Genomic DNA, 20,013 nt, shown 5'->3' on the forward strand with positions numbered 1-20,013 from the left:
ACATGCATACGTATATATGCGCGTATATATGAATGAATTTAGTTATTATATAATTTAGTATAATCATAAAAAATTCAACCCTTCTATATTTCAGTTCCATTTCCTATAATATTTGTATTGTATAAGAAGATATTCTATCTCTCTCTCTCTCTCTCTCTCGTACTCTAATATTCCTTTACTTCCTCGTTCCCTCTCACGTCCCTCTTTACTCAAGCATAGAAGGAGAAATGGCATGTGAGGTTTAAAGAGTAAAAGAGAGAGAAGTTAGAGTGAGAGTGAGAGTGCAGGAAACGTACATAGGCCCCCGTAAATCCATTTATTTATTTATTTATGTGCCACGGGGGGCTTTGCCAAGCGAAGGGTAGGTGGACGAAGGATGAAGGGTGTAGTAGTAGTAGTAGGGTCTGGCTTATGGTATACCATCTAGCAAGCAAGCAAGCAAGCAAGCAAGCAAGCAAGCAAGGAAGCAAGCAAGCAAGCAAGCAAGCAAGCAAGCAAGCAAGCATGCATCGGCCCAAGAATCCCATGGGAACGTGCGAAGCGTGCTAGACACGCGGGGGAAAGATCGCAAAAGTCACCAAGGACACACCCGGATATTCTACGAATATCTACTAGAGAGAGAGAGAGAGAGAAAAGGGATGCTTACAATGGCGTAGGACCCAACCGTTACGGAAGGTAAATTCTCTCGAGGCATGGTAGTGGCTTAAAACGAAAGTGCTGTTGTGCCACTTAGTCCGATAAAAAAAAAAAAGAAACAAAGAAAAAATTCACCATGCTTGTCTTTCTTTATCAGTTCTTTTTTTTTATCTTTCGTTCTCATTTTCTTCCTTTGTCTCCTTTTATATTATCTCTGTGTGTATGTCTTTCTTTTTCTTTTTCTTTTTTCGTTAGAATATTTAATCAGACAGCAGAGATGGTATATTTTAAAGTAACTTATATCTTATTTAAATAACGCTTTTTTATTCTTAATATGGACAGTAAAGAGTGACGGGTGTGTTGGGTTGGAATTGTTATTTAGAATTTAAAAGAAAATGTTGGATTAAGCATTCATTTTGAGTCATTCCAAAATGTATCCCATTAAAAATTAAATGTCATAAGTTTCGATATATGTATATCGTATATGAGTATGAGTAATGTAGACTTACAAAAAAAAAATGTAATTAATTGTTTAATAATTGTCACTTTAAGTTTGCATGAAAATTTCCTCTCTTGGAGATTTTCGTTTCTGTTACCGATTAAATTGAAATAATCTTAAAAATCAACTTACCCAATTGGCCATTTTATGTCTACGTTCCAGAAGATGTTGCTGCAATTTTGGTCCAGATCCAGATAGGAATCCTCTTACTAAACTTCGTGTCTTTTCCAGATGATTCGGTACTATCACTTCAACTTGTGCTAAATATTTCTGCATGGTAGTTTCCAAGTCTGGGACTGGAAGACTGGGTAGAGGTTCGATTCTCTGCAACGATAGATACAATTTTTCTCATCGATAATATATTTAAAGAGTATAAATTAATTAATTATTTAAAGAAGTACTCAATGTGCGATATAAGTTTATCCGATTTTTAACGTTTCCATTATTCTCAAAATTACTTGGATTTTTTCTTTTATGGTAACGTTTTAAATTTATTTTAAATAAATTCAACGTGGAAAGATATTTCTGCGTGGTATCGTTTGCAGAGAAATCTAGAATTAAAAGTTATTCTCGGGTAAAGGTGGAATAATATTTCCAAAGTAAATGTTACAAAAACAATCGATTATGCAGTTTCAATACAATAAACGGAAGAACCTCTTTGATTCAATCTAATAGTATTGTTCGAGTTAAAAGTTCTAGGTAAAAGTTTTAGGTAATCGTAGGAAGAAGAAAAAGAATAAAAAATAAAACAACATGGATATACCCTCGCACCTAAGGGAATGGGCGGAAAGATAAGCATCTAACGTCCTTATCCCGCACGACGTGTTCCGCGGTCCTCCGGAAAGAAGGCCACGAGCGATTGTAAAATAAAGAATCAATTGAGAAACGAAGCGTGTCTCTCTGGATAGAGGAAGAAGAGCCCTTAGGGCTAGCACGCTTCGTTGATCAGAATCCCCTTTCGCCGCGGCCTAACAAGACCAACTTTGTGACCCGAACGAACGCACACACACCTACGCACCAATACAATCGCGTAAGCCCAGTTGAGTCCACTACACCCTTCTTTCCTTCCGATCCTTCGGCTTGAATTTTTCTCTTCAATGATCGAGAAAGGACACGGAGAAAAAGAGAGGACGAGAAGAAGAAGAAGAACAAAAAAAAAGATAAAAAATGAATATTCCTGTTCACGGGGGAAGGAAAATAGTTCGAACAAATTTTTAATTGTTACTTTGCTTCTTTTTACTCTTTTTTTTTTTTTTTAATAGATACGTTCCAATTGGGGAATAGTATTTTCGTTGACCGATGATTGAACGATCGATCAATTTAGTTATTCCGTTTTAATGACAATTTTATAAATTCTATGGATCGTAGTTTTTTTTTATGGAATTATTGTCCAACTGTATAGTAGAAATACTTTTACGGAGTTTATACAAAAAATTGGCTAATCAATGGACAAGTCTATGAAATTTCAAGTCAATGACGAATGAGTTAACGAAAATGTTTGAGTAAAGAATCATTTTTTTTTTTTCGAATCGCACTCGACGAGAATTATATTTCAACCCCTTAACGTGACACTTTAAAAAGAAAAAAAAAATACAAATCCTACGATTACAAATATATTGGAAGAGATAAATCAAGATAAACGATTTATTCCGAGCACGAAAGGAATCCCGTAAGAAATCGTCCTTTTAGGGTGTAACAACGAGTAAGAGATTATCGCTTAAGTAAGCAGCATGATGAGTCAGTTAGATTCGTGTTGAAAAATTCTAGTTGCGTTTCTCTAAAAAGCAACCCCTCGAAATTCACGCATATATATATATATATATATTTCGCAAGATACGTTAGGTTATCTAGCTAGCTAGCTAGCTAACTTCTTTCGTTCCTTTGGTATAACGGGTGTCCGTATTCCCATGAGATTTTCGTTCCCCTTTTTTCCTATAGAATAGTAGAGGAGGCTTGACTCTCATTGATATGCACCGCTGGAAACTTTACTAACGACCTCATACGCACCGACCTGTTCTATAACTCCCCTGCTGTATTCTGATGCTGCATCATTTTATTTTCTATCCTTTTTTTTATTATTTTTTTTCTTTATTCTTACTCCTACAATAGAATTTTCATTCTATTAAAAAAGAAAAATGTTCGAATCATCTCGAAATCTTTGTACGTTTCGTAAAAAAAAAAACATAGTTAAATAGTTATTACTATAAGACCGTTTGATATTTTAACATTGAAACACTTTGATAACTTAGAGAGGAAACTATTTTTTTCTACTTTTATTACTTTTTTTCTATTATCGTTTTGTTTTTTTTTGTACACACTTTTAAAATACACTTTGAACTAATAAAGATATGTGTGTGTGATTATACGAACGATAATGTTCGTAGTTTTGACGAGCGTGATATAGAGTAAAATTTGATATATATATATATATATATATATATATATATATATATATAAAATAATTAAACAATAATTATTCTTACTTTGAACGATAGAGAAATAATCTCTCTATTAAATAATTCTTGACTATTGTATAAACAAAGTGTTGCCATATTGTAGATCGATGAATATTGTTATTGTTACGATGTAAGATGAATTATACTAACAATAAGTTACATTTTTCTATGTTAAGATTTATATACTCCGAAATGAAGTTATAAATTTCACTTATCTAGAACAAATTTATACGTCACTCACGTTTATTTTTCTTTTTTGTTAAAAACAAAAATAAAACATAATACTCGAGACAATAATGGGCACATAAAAAATTTCTACACAATTAAATGTAAAAATATTCTGACACCGTATAAAAAACAACTAAAAAATTAATATTTATCTATATAATATTTAATTGATTAATATTTTATTATTATATTATTTATAATTATAATATTAATATTTATATATATCTTTTCCATTGACATTAATTAATTAGGATTATTTAAAGAATTATTATTAGCTAGCTGACCCATTCTAATTCGTATATTGATTGGCGTAATTAGGTGTAAATATAGTTAGACGGGGGGGGGGTGGTGGTGGTGGTGGTAGGATATCGTAATTCAAAATGCTTCAATAGTTTCGATCAAGCACCCTCGTTTGTCCAATTCGATAATAATCAATCGGACGTGCCTGCTATTCGAGCTTACTGAATTCGAAATAATTTCCTCGACCAGAACCAGAGTCAGAGTTAAAGCCAGTAAGAGAGAGAGAGAGAGAGAGAGAGAGTCCTTTTTCTTTTTTTTCCCCCTTCTTTTCTCTCTTTCATAACGACCCTTATTCGTGTCTGCATTTCCATTCATAATAGGAATTTTCAAAGCTTGCTTTTTTTTCACCTTTTTTTTCTCTACTTATCGATACACGCATACACATAAATATATTATATGTAATCAGAGTAAAAGGGTGTATCGTAATAAATAATTTCAAAGGTTTATTTTAATTAAACAAAAAAAAATTAAATTCGTTCAATCGACATCGTTAATTATAAATAACGATATTAAATATAAATAATTTCATTTTTGTTACTAGACAAAAAGTATACTATATGAGTAGATGATAAAATAAAGGCGCAGAAAATTATAAAAAAAAAACAAACTTATATAATATAAATTTCATTAAATTAAAAATTTGTAGTAATTCTTTTAAATAAGGAAAAAGTATTTAACAAGGAGAGTGGGGAGGGGAAAAGGTTAAGATGATCTTTGATGATGATGATGTCACTTCAAAATAACGTATTACAAATTAAAAAAAAAAAACTTTAACGCGTCTATTCTTCCATTTGAGTAAAGCAATAGCAGCAGCAGCAACAGCCAGCACCTTGCAATCTCTCGTTGAAATTCCCAATGGACTTGGGTTTGGTACAGCCCCCACCACCACACACTCGATATGCAAACAGAAACGATAGAAAGAGAGGAAAGATTCAAAACGTAGTTCGCGTACGAAGAAGGGGGTCGTCGTCGTCATCGTCGTCGTCGTCGTCGTCAATACGAAGGGTGGAAACATCGTAGGCCTCGGGGATGGTACGTTTTGGTTCTGCCAGTAACAGAGAGAGGGTGAAAGCAACAGAAACAGAGTGGAAGAGAGATGAGATGAGAAGAGAAGAAGAAAAGGGTGGGGTCCAGGGTGGGGTCCAGGGTGTTACTAATTGGAGGGGTGACGAGGGAGGAAACCTTGTTATCTCTTAATTGCTGCTACCCTCCGCACTGTTTTGCATCGATAAGAAGTACTGGCACTCAAAATTTCCTTTCTCTCTCTCTCTCTCTCTCTCAACTTTCATTCTATTCTTTTCTTCAATCCCAGAACGACCACGTTAAATTTCATGGTTTCTACGTTCTGACCTTTTCCACTTCCAATCTCCCCAGAACAAAATGTTTTCCCCTAGCCAAAGGTCACTAGGCGTGTCACGAATTGCCGTCTCATAATCCTTATCTCTGTTCTTTTGTACTCGTTATAACTGTGTTGGTGTATATACAACTTTGACTTTTTTTATGAGTTTCTATTCTTTCATAAATTTCTTTTTATGTGTTTGTTCAGTTAAAAATATTTAAGATTAAATTCTTTATTTATATATTTTTTTTCTTTTACTTTTTTTTTTGTTATCTTCAGACCTAGAAAGACCTAGCGTTAAATACGTTTTGTATTCTTATGTTCGTTTTATATATATATATATTTTTGTTCTTTTATGTCAGTTACAGAGTTCATATAATCGGGCTCACCGATCCCTTGGGAACACTTTGGCGTGTGCTTTGATAAACTCGACTCGGTCTTTACGTTCACTCTCTCTTTCTCTCTTATTCACTCATTCTCAAGGTGGTAGTCCTAACGTTACGGAAACCGGGGGTTGGTTGGTAAGTTTTCGATGGCTCCGGGGGTCACAAAGAGACGGAGGAACTCGTTTACTTCCAACCAACACCACAACACCAATACCCCCTCCCCCATACCGAATATCCTATACCTTTAGCATCGTTAGGATTCCTACGAGGAATCGTCGTCGTCTTCATTGGGTGTTCGTTGAAATTTCTCGCGCCAATTTCTTCCTCGTTGCTCTACTATTCTCTGATCTGATCAAAGTCGTCTTAAATATGCTTGAGAAAATCGTCCAAGGGAATTCTTCATCTCGCGTCGTCGGTGAGGAAAAAAAAAAATTAAAAAAAATCGTTTGCCTTTGAATATTCTCCTTTTTTTTCTTTTTTTTTTTTTCTTCTTCTTCTTCTTCTTTATTTATTAGTTCTCCGAGGAAGATTTTTTTTTCTTCTACAGAAACTCTCAGAAACTTCTCCCCTTTTTTATTCCCTTTTATTTCTTTCGTACGAATCCGTCGGATTTTTTTTCCTCCTAGATTTTTTTTTTTTCTCAGAGAATAATCGCATTGGAGATTAATAGCACGCGTATTCATACTAATTTTATCTTCTCGAACGTTCATTTTCCAACCAGGGCGTCGTCGTCTACGTTTTGGTTGTTTAATGAGACACCTTAGTTGGAATTTAGAATTGATTCGCAATTGTTATTATTTATGTGACGAATTTATTTATTCATCTTCGTTCTTTCTTTCTCTTTTTTTTTTGTTAATCAACTTAAATGTTTAATCATACTTTCTCATCGATTTGTCTTCGATTCGTTATTGTTAATATAACGAAATGATGTTTTAATTAATTTTGTTTTTATTCGTTTCCACGCTAGTCGCGAAAATAATGACGTGTTCTACATCTAATGAGGAAAGTTGTGCCTGGGATAGGAAAAAAAGCAAAAAAAAAGAAAAAAGAAAGAGAGAGAGAAGCAGGAGAGGAAAGAAACGAACGTTGTTTCCCAGTGCTGTTCTGAGCAAACACCGGCAAATCGAACAAATTGGCAAACAGTTGGCGATGCGCAACCGTGCGAAGCAATTACGGATTTTGCGTGAACGCCATGTCGCACGAACTCTTTGTGGGAGGGCGAATGGAAAGAGAGAGAAAGAGAAAGAGAGAGAGAGTTTTACGCTGGTTAAGTCATTGGCGTAGGAAAACGCTAGCAACGAAAATTGTCTTAACATTCTAAATATTAATACATAATTATAATCCTTTTCATCTTTATTATTGTTATAATTTAATTTCTTTTTAATTCGTGTACAATTTGGTATATAGATTTACTTATTAACGACTTGTTTGTTAAAAAACGAAGTTTTTTTTGAGCGTTGAATACTTTATTAATTTATTATTATATTTATGAAATAATTTATTATTAGTACGATTGTTTCCGTTGATTAATATTATTTAATCTCTCAGATCTAATAATAAATTATATTCAATAATTACAGTTTATTTGTGTTATCTTATATTATTTTCATATGACGAAACTCAAAATAATGATCAATAAGCAAATCAACATTACGTTATTTTACATTAATATTGGCAAACACGTATATGCGTCGATAAACTACCCTGACAACTTTTACCAAACGCATATATGCGTTCATAGCAGTTAAAGAATTTAAATGCATAACTTAAAACTTGTTTTCATTTAATATTTAATTAATTTATAAATATTCTATTTATATACGAATTATTTTTGGTATTATTAATGCTCTTAATATATTCTTCGTTAAGATTTCGATACAATTATCATTCTTGATGAAAATGAAATTTTATTCAACAAAGCGAAATAATAGAATAGGTTAGTTTCGAAAGTTAAGAAATGATTTATGAATATTTTTGAATGAAAATTGAAATGTCTACGCCATTGATAGTCGCGGAGAGTTTGAACCTGCGACTCGAACTCGAAAGCGAGTGGTGGTTATGGTATGGTGGTGGTGGTGGTGGTGGTGTTGGTGTACGGTAATTGGAGAGTACAACGCTGGGGAACCACACTCGCGTTTCTAATGAGGCGACCGAGAACTTGACCCCCGCGGATAAGAGAATGCCTATCGTACTTCTCTATATTCAGAGGATTTATATAGATAAATCATTTTTATATAATAAAATCAAATCACTGACAAATGGACTGAGATACATTAAAAAAAAAAAACAAGAAAATCCCATTTTTATTCGATAAACGAGCATGCCTTACTAAAATAAAATCTTTTAGATATAATATCGTTTATTTTGTTCATTGATTTTTATCAAAGCAAATTCTGACCCTCGACCAATCAGAATAATGTACATTAGTAAACGATAATGTTAGGTAATTATTACGAGAACGAATTTGTCCCTCGTCTGTGGGGTGAGGGTGGGGGGCTAATGGTATTTGAACGAGTAATACTTTACTTTAATTTAGAAGCATGTATACGGGGTTGTCTATGCGTGTGTGTGTTTTTTTTTTCATTTTCGTACTTAAATTACGCTGAATCCACTTGGTTCGGACAAATCTTAGGCACCCTATATATTTTGGTAAAATTTAAAAGAAGTAGTAATTCGACGAGCAATTAGACAGAACGGATGAGAATGAGATGGTATTGGTTCGGGTTCTAGAAAGAGGGAGAGAGGGTATATCTTTTAGGGGATTCCAAAGCAACCCTTCAATTATTCTACCGTACGTTTTTATACTGGCAGGTTTACTTTACGCCATTAGCAACTCGATATTTTCGGGAATGGAAATAGAAGTAAATTATTTCTCGTATCATATTATTTACTTATATACAAAAATAATCCAATGATAGATATTTATATATTTTTTATCTTTTAATTTACAGTTAATGGAAATAAACAAAAAATATAACGGGAAAGACATATAAAAATAAAATCATTGAGTTGTTTATTGGGACCAGAAATTATTGGAAAATTAGAAAGAAAGAAGATTAAAATAATCGATATGCAACGAATATTAAAATAAAAATCAAAATGAAGAAGTAAAACGAAAAAAGAAAAACTAAAATTAGTTATCACTTGTCACCGTTAGTTCGACTCGGTTATTTGCAAAGCATCCTCTCTCAGAGCCAACTTCAGAAGTTTACGCTTAATCACGAAATGGACTGGGATTGGAAACGGCAAACTCGCTTCTATTTCTCTCTCCCCGTTTGTTGGTATCTACGAGTAGTTAGCAAGCAGAGAAAGAGAAAGAGAGAAAGAGAAAGAGAGAAAGAGAGAGAGAGAGAAAATTTATGGTGGGAGAGGGGAAGGAGAGTTTAGTTAGCGACACTCGCTTTAGTCCATTCACTTTGAAGTCATGCCGAGCAGCACACGATGCACTGTGTTCCGCTTCTAGCATACTCGCAGTATCTCATCTTCCCTTGATCATGCTTATTAACGTAAGTGTAGGAAGAATACGACTGACGAAATACGATTGGTCGAACTTTCGTTCAAACCAAATTTTATGTTTTTCTCTGTATCTGGGTAAGGGGAACGGGAGGGAATGGGAGAAAGTGTTCGTTAACGAACGGATTCGATTCAACTAAACTTTTCAATGCTTGATGTTTCTTCTACGTGTTAAACGTATGGGTTCTCTTTATGGTGTTATCCTCTTTAATCGCATCCTCTTGGCTTCTCTATATAAAAGAGAAAGAAAGAGAGAAAGAAAGAGAGAAAGAGAGAGAGAGAGAGAGAGAGAGAGAGAGAGAGAGAGAGAGAAGTTCGTGATCAAATTTATATACTGGGTGTAATATTTATATTGAAAATTATTTTCTATATATCGAAGACATTTTTTGGATTAATTTTTGTTAATTTTATACAAAGATTTATTTTATTTCTATGTCGCGTACAAAAAATATTTCGATATGCGTATGTATACGTTTTTATTGACGTATTAATGTTAAGATAATTAGTACTATTTTTATTTTTTGTTTAATTTCCTCTTTGCATTTATGCGTTTAAAAAAAATTCAACGGTCCTTGTAAATTCAAGTACGGCGAGAGGGAGAGAGAGGAAGGGGGGTAATAAAAAAAGGGTTAAGAAGTACTTTTAGCACGTACGAATTCGTCCGGCGAAATAAATTTCTAGACGAACTCGTAATGGACATTTTATGGCTCACTTTATTGTACACGAAAGCAACTACTTAACTTGGTTGAAGTTTGTTGGACCATGCACGGTACGATGTTATTGATCGACAACGAAATTTCACGAAATACGGATCAAATTTAGCTGTTCGATTAATTTATCACGCGTACGTTCTCAATATATAACTTCAACCCAATTCAATTGTTGAAATGAAAATAAGTCGGCGCGATGATTTAATATCGTGAAATATTCAAAAAAACAAGAAAAAAAAAACCAAGAAAAAAAGAAGGGTAACTAGATAAATTAGTGGTAAAAATGAAAATATGGGATAAAAAAGAAAAAAAGAAAAAGAAAGTAAATATCAAAGCACAAATTCGGATGATATAGAAAATAATAAATAAGAGAGGGCAAACATAGAGTTTCCTGTAGGTATATAATAGATCGAATGTTCGGGATGGCAGATGGCACGTGACTCATACATAAAACCTGGCCCGCAAGGAACCCTCCGGGCCAGGAACGATTCGTAAATAAATTAGCTCGCTATCGGAACTCGAGATAACGCGTTATTTATGGACCGCTCGTGACGGTGCACCCTTTCCACTAACCTAACCTACCAAAGTTAAAGAAGAATGAACAAAAGAATAAGCTAAGATAGTAGTAGGTGTAGTAGTAATAGTCAAAATAATAGTAATAGGAATAGCAACTGTAAAGAAAAAAAAAGGAGCAATCCACCAGCAATCAGAACAACACACGACAGTAGCAAGCAGTTTGAGAAGAGTTAGGCTGTCGTGGTTGCTCCGTTTAATGGGATATAGGAAGGGCTAGAATACCATGAGCTTGTCCAGGTGGAATAAGCGAAGCCGCAGCTTACCACGTTCAACGCCTTTGACCTAAGCCGATTTTCTATTGATGTATGTAATACCGTACGCGTGTATGTAGAGAATTTAAGTTTGTATATGTGCTTGTATCTGTTATAGGATATATTTAAAGGTAACGTAATCTTTAGAAAATATATTTAAGTATTATTCAATGAACTGTGTTAAATACTACGTTTAACGCTTTAACAAGGGTTCAATAATTTTAACTTCAATGCACAACGGGTTAAACGAGTATTCGTACACTTCGTTATCGATTTTAAACAATTAATTATTCGTTTTTAATGTAATGTTTCAGTTCAATAATTCGAATATATATATATATATATATAAGAGAAACTCTTTGCATTAAATATAAATATTATTTGCAATTGGTAATCGAGAAATGGGTGTAGGAATACTCCAGTCAATTACTGCATACGTGGGCAAAAATTCAAGAAAATTAGTCGCTAAACGTGATCGATAATCTCGAGTGAAATTCTTGCTTTCAAAAATTAATTTACTCGATGCGTGCTTATTGTTATGTCATCGATAACTCTAGCTCCATCAAATCTTGCAATTAAGTTATTTTTACATTTTAAATAAAAATATCGATTATTAGTTTGACGTAATTTTTTCGTCTTTTTTTTTTAGACAGATACTAGGTAACTTAGGAAGGTTCGTTAATTGATAGCTGGGCGTGGTGTGTACACCTGGTTTGCTGATCGATACCAACAGAACTTCCACGTATTTTAAGTTACAGTTTTCATCGTTTTTCTTTTTTATTATTTTTACACAAAGTATGAATGATTACGATCATTTTTTATCTTGTGTTTAAAGTTAGGTAAAAAAAAAAGAACGACAAGTTGATCGATGGAACAACATAAAGCAAAAACACAATATCAAGTTATAATCATTTAATATTATTTTTTATCAATAATAATTACATTATCTTTTCCAATTTAGATAAAGCAGAATGATTGACAAAGCGAGAAGAGTAAAAGGGCTAATAATTCGAAAAAATAAAAAGAAAGAAGGGGGGGGGGTCGGTAGGAAGGAAGGAAGGAAGAAAAAAAAATCAAAGGCGTTTGGATGGTTCTACACTCGGTTCTTAAAATAAGACCGAAAATCCAATATAAAAGCAATATCTGAAGTGACACGGTGAACACCACGACGGAGTTCGTCTTTCGCCCTATCAACTGTACTTTCTCTTTCTCCTTCTATTTTTTTTTGTATCCACTTTACTTACATCTCTCTCTCTCTCTCTCTCTCTCTCTCTCTTTATCTTTTTTCTTTTCCCTCTTTTTTTTTTACCATCATACACATCTATAACAGTCTTTTCTTCCGTTTAGGAGACTTCCAAGTCGCCCTCGATTCGAAGAAGCAATTTTCTTATGGACGTCTGCAACACTTCGTCTTTTCGCTTTTACTTCTTACGCGCGCATATACAAACACACACCTGATACATATATACATAGATATTTCTTATATGTATTTATAACGTATAGTTATATATATATATATATGGCGTTTATATGTATTGATGTATATTTTACAGGTGATATGATTTACGAGCTTCTTTCTTACCACATTAACAAGCCCGTTAATTTACTCTTATTTTTTTTTTCTTTTTTTTTTTGTTACTTATGTCTCGTTTATTTTAAACCTGGTTACCTGGTTATATGAACCGTTTGTATGTTAATTAATTATTACAATTTGTTATAATGTATTTCTTTTTTCTTATTCTATTTGTTACAATCGATTCGTTTATCCTTTTTTTTAACGTTAGTTTTTTAATTAATTTCTCTCACGTAAATTGTATTGCGTTTGTACAAATACGATTAAGAAATAATTGCCTTTTTTCCGTTGATTCTTTTATCTTCAATATCATACACGTTCGATAACAGTTACCATAGAGTATGCTAAATCCTTATACTTCTCGCGTATTTTTAGAAATCTGTGTCGTTATCGTATACAACTAAAGAAAAATCTTTAGCCACGTTTATGTTATTTTTTGCATTCTTCTTGTTAGTAACTTGAACTAGATTTGATAAAAATATAGATGGAATTTTTTGTTTGTACAAAAATATGTTTTACATATTTTTAATACGATTTACGTTCCTGCGATAATCTGATGTTAGTCAATGGTATGAGTTTGTCTACGGTAATATTTTTTTTATTCACGAATGAATCTACGATAATGTTATAATCAATGCATAATATAAAGTGTAGGAATTATTTAACGTACGAATCTACGAAGAAGTTAATTAACGTATTCGTAGTATTAGAACAAAGTTAGAAATGTTCGTACATTTTAGCGTAGTAGGAAGTTTTGTGGTTTCTTCATTCTCGTTTGCTAAAGTTTTGGGAAAGGATCATCACTCGTGTTTCCGGTTAACTTTTACCTACTTTCTTTTTACTTTTCTTTTTTCTTTTCTTATATGGAATGAGAAATACTTTTTCCTTACGGATTTCTACGCTTTTCCATCATTCGCAGGAAGACTACGGAACTTATGAACTTATTCCAAGAGAATTTATCACCATAATTTCTTTTCCCTCCCTCTCCTCCTTCTTTTGGTTTTTATATCGAATTTTGTAAAAGTTATAATGTAGCCTTATCGAGAGACCGAAAATTGACACGTTATTCGATAGAATTTGGAAAATATTATTCGCAGAAATTTCAAGTTCACGTGCATAAGAATTTTCTTTTAGTTTAATTAGTATTTCTGCAACTAGCAGATTTTTAGTATTGCGAATCGTAATTCGAAAAAGAATTCTGTATTATATTATAATAGTGTAAACAATTATTCATTTTTCTTGTTTATTACTCGATTTATTTGAATATTTTTAACAAAGTAAAAGATCTTATTATTTCCTTGCTATGTCTAGTTAAAAATCTCTCTCTCTCTCTCTCTCTCTCTCTCCCTCTCTCCCTCTCTCTATCTTTCTCTATCTTTCTCTATCTTTATTTTTTCAGTATTGTTAACTTGCTTGCTTTTATCTTCTTTGGCTCGCATCACTGTCGCTTTGGTAACGAGATTTTATCCGACGGCGGCTACGTGTCATTTACATATATCGCCTGAAGGCGGATTTTCTGCAGCTTTTTCTATCTCCTCTTCCTTTTCTCTCTCTCCCTTTCCCATCTCACACATACACAAATACACATATGAACATTTCCTTTAGGCGAATTCGAGGGTGCGACCACGATGGGCGGCGGATTTACATTTACAAGCAAAATCTTCGACAAAAGAAATTTAACTGAAACCAAAAATAATATACAAAAAGTATACGCGTTAAAAATAGGAGAACCAACCCGATTTTTTTTTTTAACTTTATACAGTCCTAGGTCATACACTATGCAAACACTACCACCCAATACTCAACAATTTTTAAGAAAACTAAGAAAGAAGTTACGTGATAACAAAAATTTAGTTAGGTTGAAAAATTCGGAGTCTAATAATACGACGACGGGTTGAAAAGTTTTGAGCTTAACACTATGTGGACAACCATATTACGATTGAATAATTATACAATAAATGGAGTGTCTACGAAGAATTGAGTCAATGTATTAAATTATTAAGTATGAAACATCCGATTATTCATACTACTTTCAGTTCGAAATCAGACATTTCATACTTAGTGACCTAATATGAATAGAGAAAAATATTTAATCAATGCACGAGCCTACGAATATATTTAATCAATGCATAAGAGTTCTAAAGAAACATTTCGTTAATGTATACGAGTCTTTATGAAATATAACTATATAATATATTCAAAGTATACGTGTAGGAAATATTATATCAACGTATCATAATATAGACAAATCATAATCCTTAATTATGAATGAAATGAAATATTGTCTAACGTTGTTTATTATTGTGATAACGTCATAAGTAATTAATATTTAATAACACAATAATAGTAATAATGATACTCTTTAATCACGTATGTTCGATAATTGATATTGACATTGATCGTAACTTTATTATCAATTATCTCTGATAATACCATTTTATCATTACTATTGTTAAATTATTTATACGTATTAACGTTAATTATATTATTTTTCTTATAATTGTCCAATTGTTAATCAACGTGGTTTTTTCAATTTATTCGTAGAATTAGAAAAAACAAACGAACGTAGAGAGAGAGAGACGCGAGCAAGTATGAACGATTGATCGATAAGGGATATAAGGGATAAGGGATAAGGGATAAGGGATAAAGAAAGAAAGTGTGACGACTTACCGTGGCTGGACAAGACGAGCTGTCCCTGGAGAGACTACCGAGAGTCACCAACAAACGACGCGGGGCCCCCAACACCGACTCTCGCCATCCCTCTGAAAAATATTAACAAAATAAACTAAGTACAAATGAACAATAAGTATTATAAATTGATAATTGCTTTTATATTAAATTAAAATTCCTTGTTTTTTTTGTATACAGATAATAGAGAACATTGAAACATTACGGAAGATATAAAAATAAGATAACTAGTTACGAGATAAATAACATTTAACCTTTCGGTAACCAGCGACCTATATAAGAGGGTCGACGATTTCGAGGTATGAGAAAAAATTCATGAATTTTGTTGAAAAATTTTCCACGTTGTTGGTAAACAAAATTAAATTGCACAAAATGTATGGGGAAACCTAATTATATATATATTTACTTTTTACGCATGCTTATGCAATATATATTATATATTCTATATATAAATTTCAATCATTTACTTTTTTCTTATAAGCGACGGAATAAATTGAAATATTATTATATATTCTCCGAACTTTTAACTTAAAAGAAAAAGTTAAATATCTTAAGATCGTAAAGCATAATACGAGTAGGCGTATAAGAAGAAGTAAGGTTACGACAGGCCACAGGGGAGTTTCATATTGCTGGATTAAGTGTTAAACTTCCATCTTCGACTTCTACAACTATCCCTATCTCTCTCTCTCTCTCTCTCTCTCTCTCTCTCTCTCTCTCTCTCTCTTTCTTTCTGGCACCCTCTCGATCGTTATCTTCTATCCTTCTTACTTTCTCTAACCGTTCGCGTCTTAAACCAACTAAGTTATGGGTGAGACTTTCATTAAACGGCTTGATGACGGATCGTTTTGTCTCTTTGATATTAACGACGTCTGCCGAAAGCACCACCAAATTCTGTCCAATATTAAGGAACAATTTAATCCTCTTTGCTCTACAAGATTTCATCTTATATATATATATAAACGATTTACGTGTTTGATTATTATTTTCAATAATTATATTTTAACGATTGAAAGCCATTTAAGTGGCGTACTATTCAAACTAATCTTCACAAAAGTCAGTATAGTGGTATACTGTTAAAAATAATATTCATGACGGGTCACTATTCAAAATAATATTCACAGGAAGTTTTTATAATGATATACTGTTAAAAAATAATCTTGACAACGTGCCACTATAGTAGTGTGCAATTTCTAAGATATTTAGATGAAATATTATAAAATATATTTTGTTAAATTTGTTACATCCTGTAGTAAATTTGATTGATTAGTTTTAGATCAAACACGTGAAGTTTTTACCAAGACAATTTCTTCTAGAAAAGTAAAAGATTTCTTTGAGAAATTGATTGAAAATTTGATCCAACGTAGAGAGAATAAAAAGTTAGAATTTAAAAATTTAGACGCTCACCTTTTATGTACATCGTTACGGTATAGTCTCACTTTAAATTTGTATTCGAAATAAGCGTACATTGTTCAACAAATGTTATCGCTTAATTTAATTAAAAAATTAATTTCAATTATATACTTACTAGGAATTGTCATTTTTTTACTTATCAATTTATTATTTAATTTATAGTTTTGCACAGAGTTGGAGAAACTCAATAACTAATTCAACTGGAAGCACAGGAGAACAGAACAGACTTGTTAGGCAAAACTCAAATCAGATGTGTAGTACCCTACAGACAGACTAAAACTGAAACTTTAGGTCTTTTGATTTTTTCTTTTGACCTATTATATTCCAATATCCACTTCCAAGTAAATTTGTTTTTACAAAATACTAAATTTGGTTTCCCATTGGATAGAAATTAGAAAGCCTTAAGAACTCTAATGGTTTTAGATTGAAAAAAAATTCTATTGTATTTCCAAGATACAATTCGAGATTATTTAAAGTTTGAAGAAAACGTTGACAAGTTTTATCGTTTAGACGAAGTTCGGATACCATTTGGCTATTAGATAATCAGGGAAAGGATATAAATGTTTTTACAAATCCAGTTGAGTAAAAAGGTCAAAAATTTATTGAATATCTTAAAACGGTAAATTTGATAATATATTTTTGTTCAGGTAGCAGAAGAACCCTAGATAACATTTTCTATTTATAAAAGATAAATATTAAGAATAAGGGAGGGGGGGGGGAAAGAAAGCTTTTAGTCACAACATAACAGATAAAATATGAATAGATATTGTTGAATAGGATGAATAAATGTATGTGCGTATATGTGTGAGCGAATAAGTATAGTTATGTGTATGTGTTAGGAATAATAACGTTACAATATATCCCAGGAACAAGCTCTGGCCACTAACCAACCTCCGAATTAATAAATCTCAATTACGTAAGTTAATATAGGAAGGGGTAATTCTGTCCCCTAGTCTTTGTCAGGAATTCCGAGGGTGAAGGTATCTCTATCGGTCATTGTTACCGAACCCCGGTTACGATAAGACTTGTAAATGAAGTTACACTGTTATTTCATTTGTTGTTAACGACAAATTTTGTACTTTTTCTATTATTCATTTATTATATATATATCGTTTATTATTTAATATTTATCATTTATATCTCGATTTAATTTTGTTTTATTATAATTAAAAAAAAAACAATATATTGTTAAGTTGAACATCTTTTTTTATTTAATATTAATCATATCGATGAGAATATTCATTTACTCGTTATACCGTAGAAATATATATATGTGTGTGTTATATAATCAAAACCATGAGAATAAAAATAAATGATAATAAAAAAACATTTGTTTTGATAAAACAATGACATCTTTAGAATTACCAACGCGTCGTACACACATATCAAACATTGCGAAAATGGATTATGTTTGTGTGTGTGTGTTTATGTACTGAATACAGATGCGTGTCTTTCTCTCGTTTGCGCGTCGAATTAAAGCGAAATAAATCATAAATATTAAACGAGGCTTTCAGTCGTAGGATTACAGGGGTCGTAGCCCTCTGTACTTCACCCCTCTGATCCCTCCCCCGTTTCTCCCGGAAATGATAGAGGAGCCCTTCCTTCCTACCTCAGGGAGATTACCCAAAGAATTTCAATGACAATGGAACCTAACGGAGACATCTTTCCAGCATTCCGTCTATTATTATTGACCATTCTCCGAATTTTCCTTTAATAGAATCAAACTGTTCCAACTCTTGTTCAACAAGTTGGATAATGTAAAAAAAGAAAAGGAAAATGAAAAAGAAAAAAAAAGAAAAAAAGCTATACTTCGTCGAATTTACACATTAAATACAAGGTTGCTCGGTTGCATAGCTCTGCAATTGTTTTAATTAGGGAAAACATAGTATTTAATATTGACGTTGCGAGGCCAACGTGCAATACGAAACCATGCGAGATAATTGATTATGCTGCATATGATGCGGTCTAACGACGATTACGTGCAATATCGTTTCGCGAGTCGAGATTTTAACAACAAGCCTGCAGTCTTAATTACGAAATCAGTACTTTCTAAACTCTTATTCTATGTCGAGTGGAATCATTCGAGCGAGACTTGAATAGAGAAGGGCTAATCTTCCTTTTCTAGTTCTCTCATTATCATTCTTTTCTACACGCATACAAACATACGTCTAGATCATCGATACAATTCATTGGAACGAACGAATTTGTTTTCTGAAAGAGATTAGTATAGAATAAAATTCAATTAAATTCGTTCATTCATTCATTTATATTTTTAATCCTTATTTTTTATTCACGTAGCATTATCAAATAAACAAAAAAGAAGAAAAATGTGCAAAGTTTTTTAAACGATCGGTTAGCTAATTTAAAATAAGTTTAATGGTGAAATGCGAGATCAATTACTTTTCAATGAGATTTAAATATTATCTACGTTGTTTTTGATAAATTTAAAATCCATGGATTATAATAAATTAACACACTAAACGTACCGAGATTTAAGGCATACCTATTCCTACTGTGAGCGATCAAATGAACGCTTTAAAAAAAAAAACCATAATATATTCTAATATGGAATGAGATTCAATATCCAATTCTAATGGGATAGTGAACAATATACCTTATTTTATTTATAAATGAATACTGTAAATACATTTTATACGTTTTCATCGAATTTTTTGTACAAATTATAGGGGATTCTTAGAAATGACCACATCATTACAAATTACAGGACGCGGTTCATTTGATCGCATCATTGTATGATTAGTGTTAAAAAGATTTTTGAAATGATGATAACGTAATCCATTTGAATACTCTTTTAAAAAGATAAAAATCCTTTTGCTGGAAGAATTCGTACGTTCAAGTAGAGAGAGAGATTCGTACAGTTGTAAGGGAAGAAGAATGAAAGAAAGAAAGGGGCGAAAAAAAGGGCGCAAGAAAGGTAGAAGGAAAAGGAAGAAGTAATAGAAGAAGAAGAAGAAGAAGAAGAAGAAGAAGAAGAAGAAGAAGAAGAAGAAGAAGAAAAAGGTTCGATGGTCGTTCGTAGAAAATCCTCATTCCGAATCCCGAAGGAACGAAATGGCTTGATTAACTGACGACGCGTCGTTACTGCGGCCAAGGTTCTACCACTCTCTCTTGTACTTTGGGAGTATTGCCCTATAGGGCTCGTAGCAATGTTCGTGTATTTGAGAGAGGGTGCCTCAAGGCAAAAAGAAAATGGAAAGGGGCGTACCAAGCAAGCTTTGCTCCTTTATTCGACTTTGCGCGATCACGTCCGCGGTTTTCTTTCCCTTTTTTTACCTCTCCCTTTTCTCTCTTCTTTTTTTCTTACGCCCGATAAAAAAGGCCCTTTGCTTTCCTTATTTCTTATAATAATTTTTTTTCTTTTTCTTTTTCTTCTTCTAATCTTTGTGCCGAAAGGAAAAACGCATTTAATTTTTTAAAGAGAGAAGGA

The 20,013-nt window shown here is 32.6% G+C and overlaps 1 protein-coding gene across 1 annotated transcript in view; it reads right to left on the reverse strand.

Annotated features, from left to right (window-relative positions):
• The window catches only part of LOC106786480 (choline O-acetyltransferase), a 37,688-nt gene extending 22,466 nt beyond the window's left edge, over positions 1-15,222 (reverse strand). The window contains exons 1-2 of the mRNA XM_014747901.1: positions 15,138-15,222; positions 1,268-1,459 (exon numbers count right to left, since the gene is read on the reverse strand). Of these exons, the coding sequence (XP_014603387.1) occupies positions 1,268-1,411 (144 nt within the window). The 5' untranslated portion in view covers positions 1,412-1,459; positions 15,138-15,222. The remainder of the gene's footprint in view (positions 1-1,267; positions 1,460-15,137) is intronic.
• Between the last annotated feature and the right edge of the window lie 4,791 nt (positions 15,223-20,013).

Source organism: Polistes canadensis, unplaced genomic scaffold (genome assembly GCF_001313835.1).
Source record: "Polistes canadensis isolate GaletaPanama2010 unplaced genomic scaffold, ASM131383v1 scaffold_75, whole genome shotgun sequence".
Taxonomy (NCBI): Eukaryota; Metazoa; Arthropoda; class Insecta; order Hymenoptera; family Vespidae; genus Polistes; species Polistes canadensis.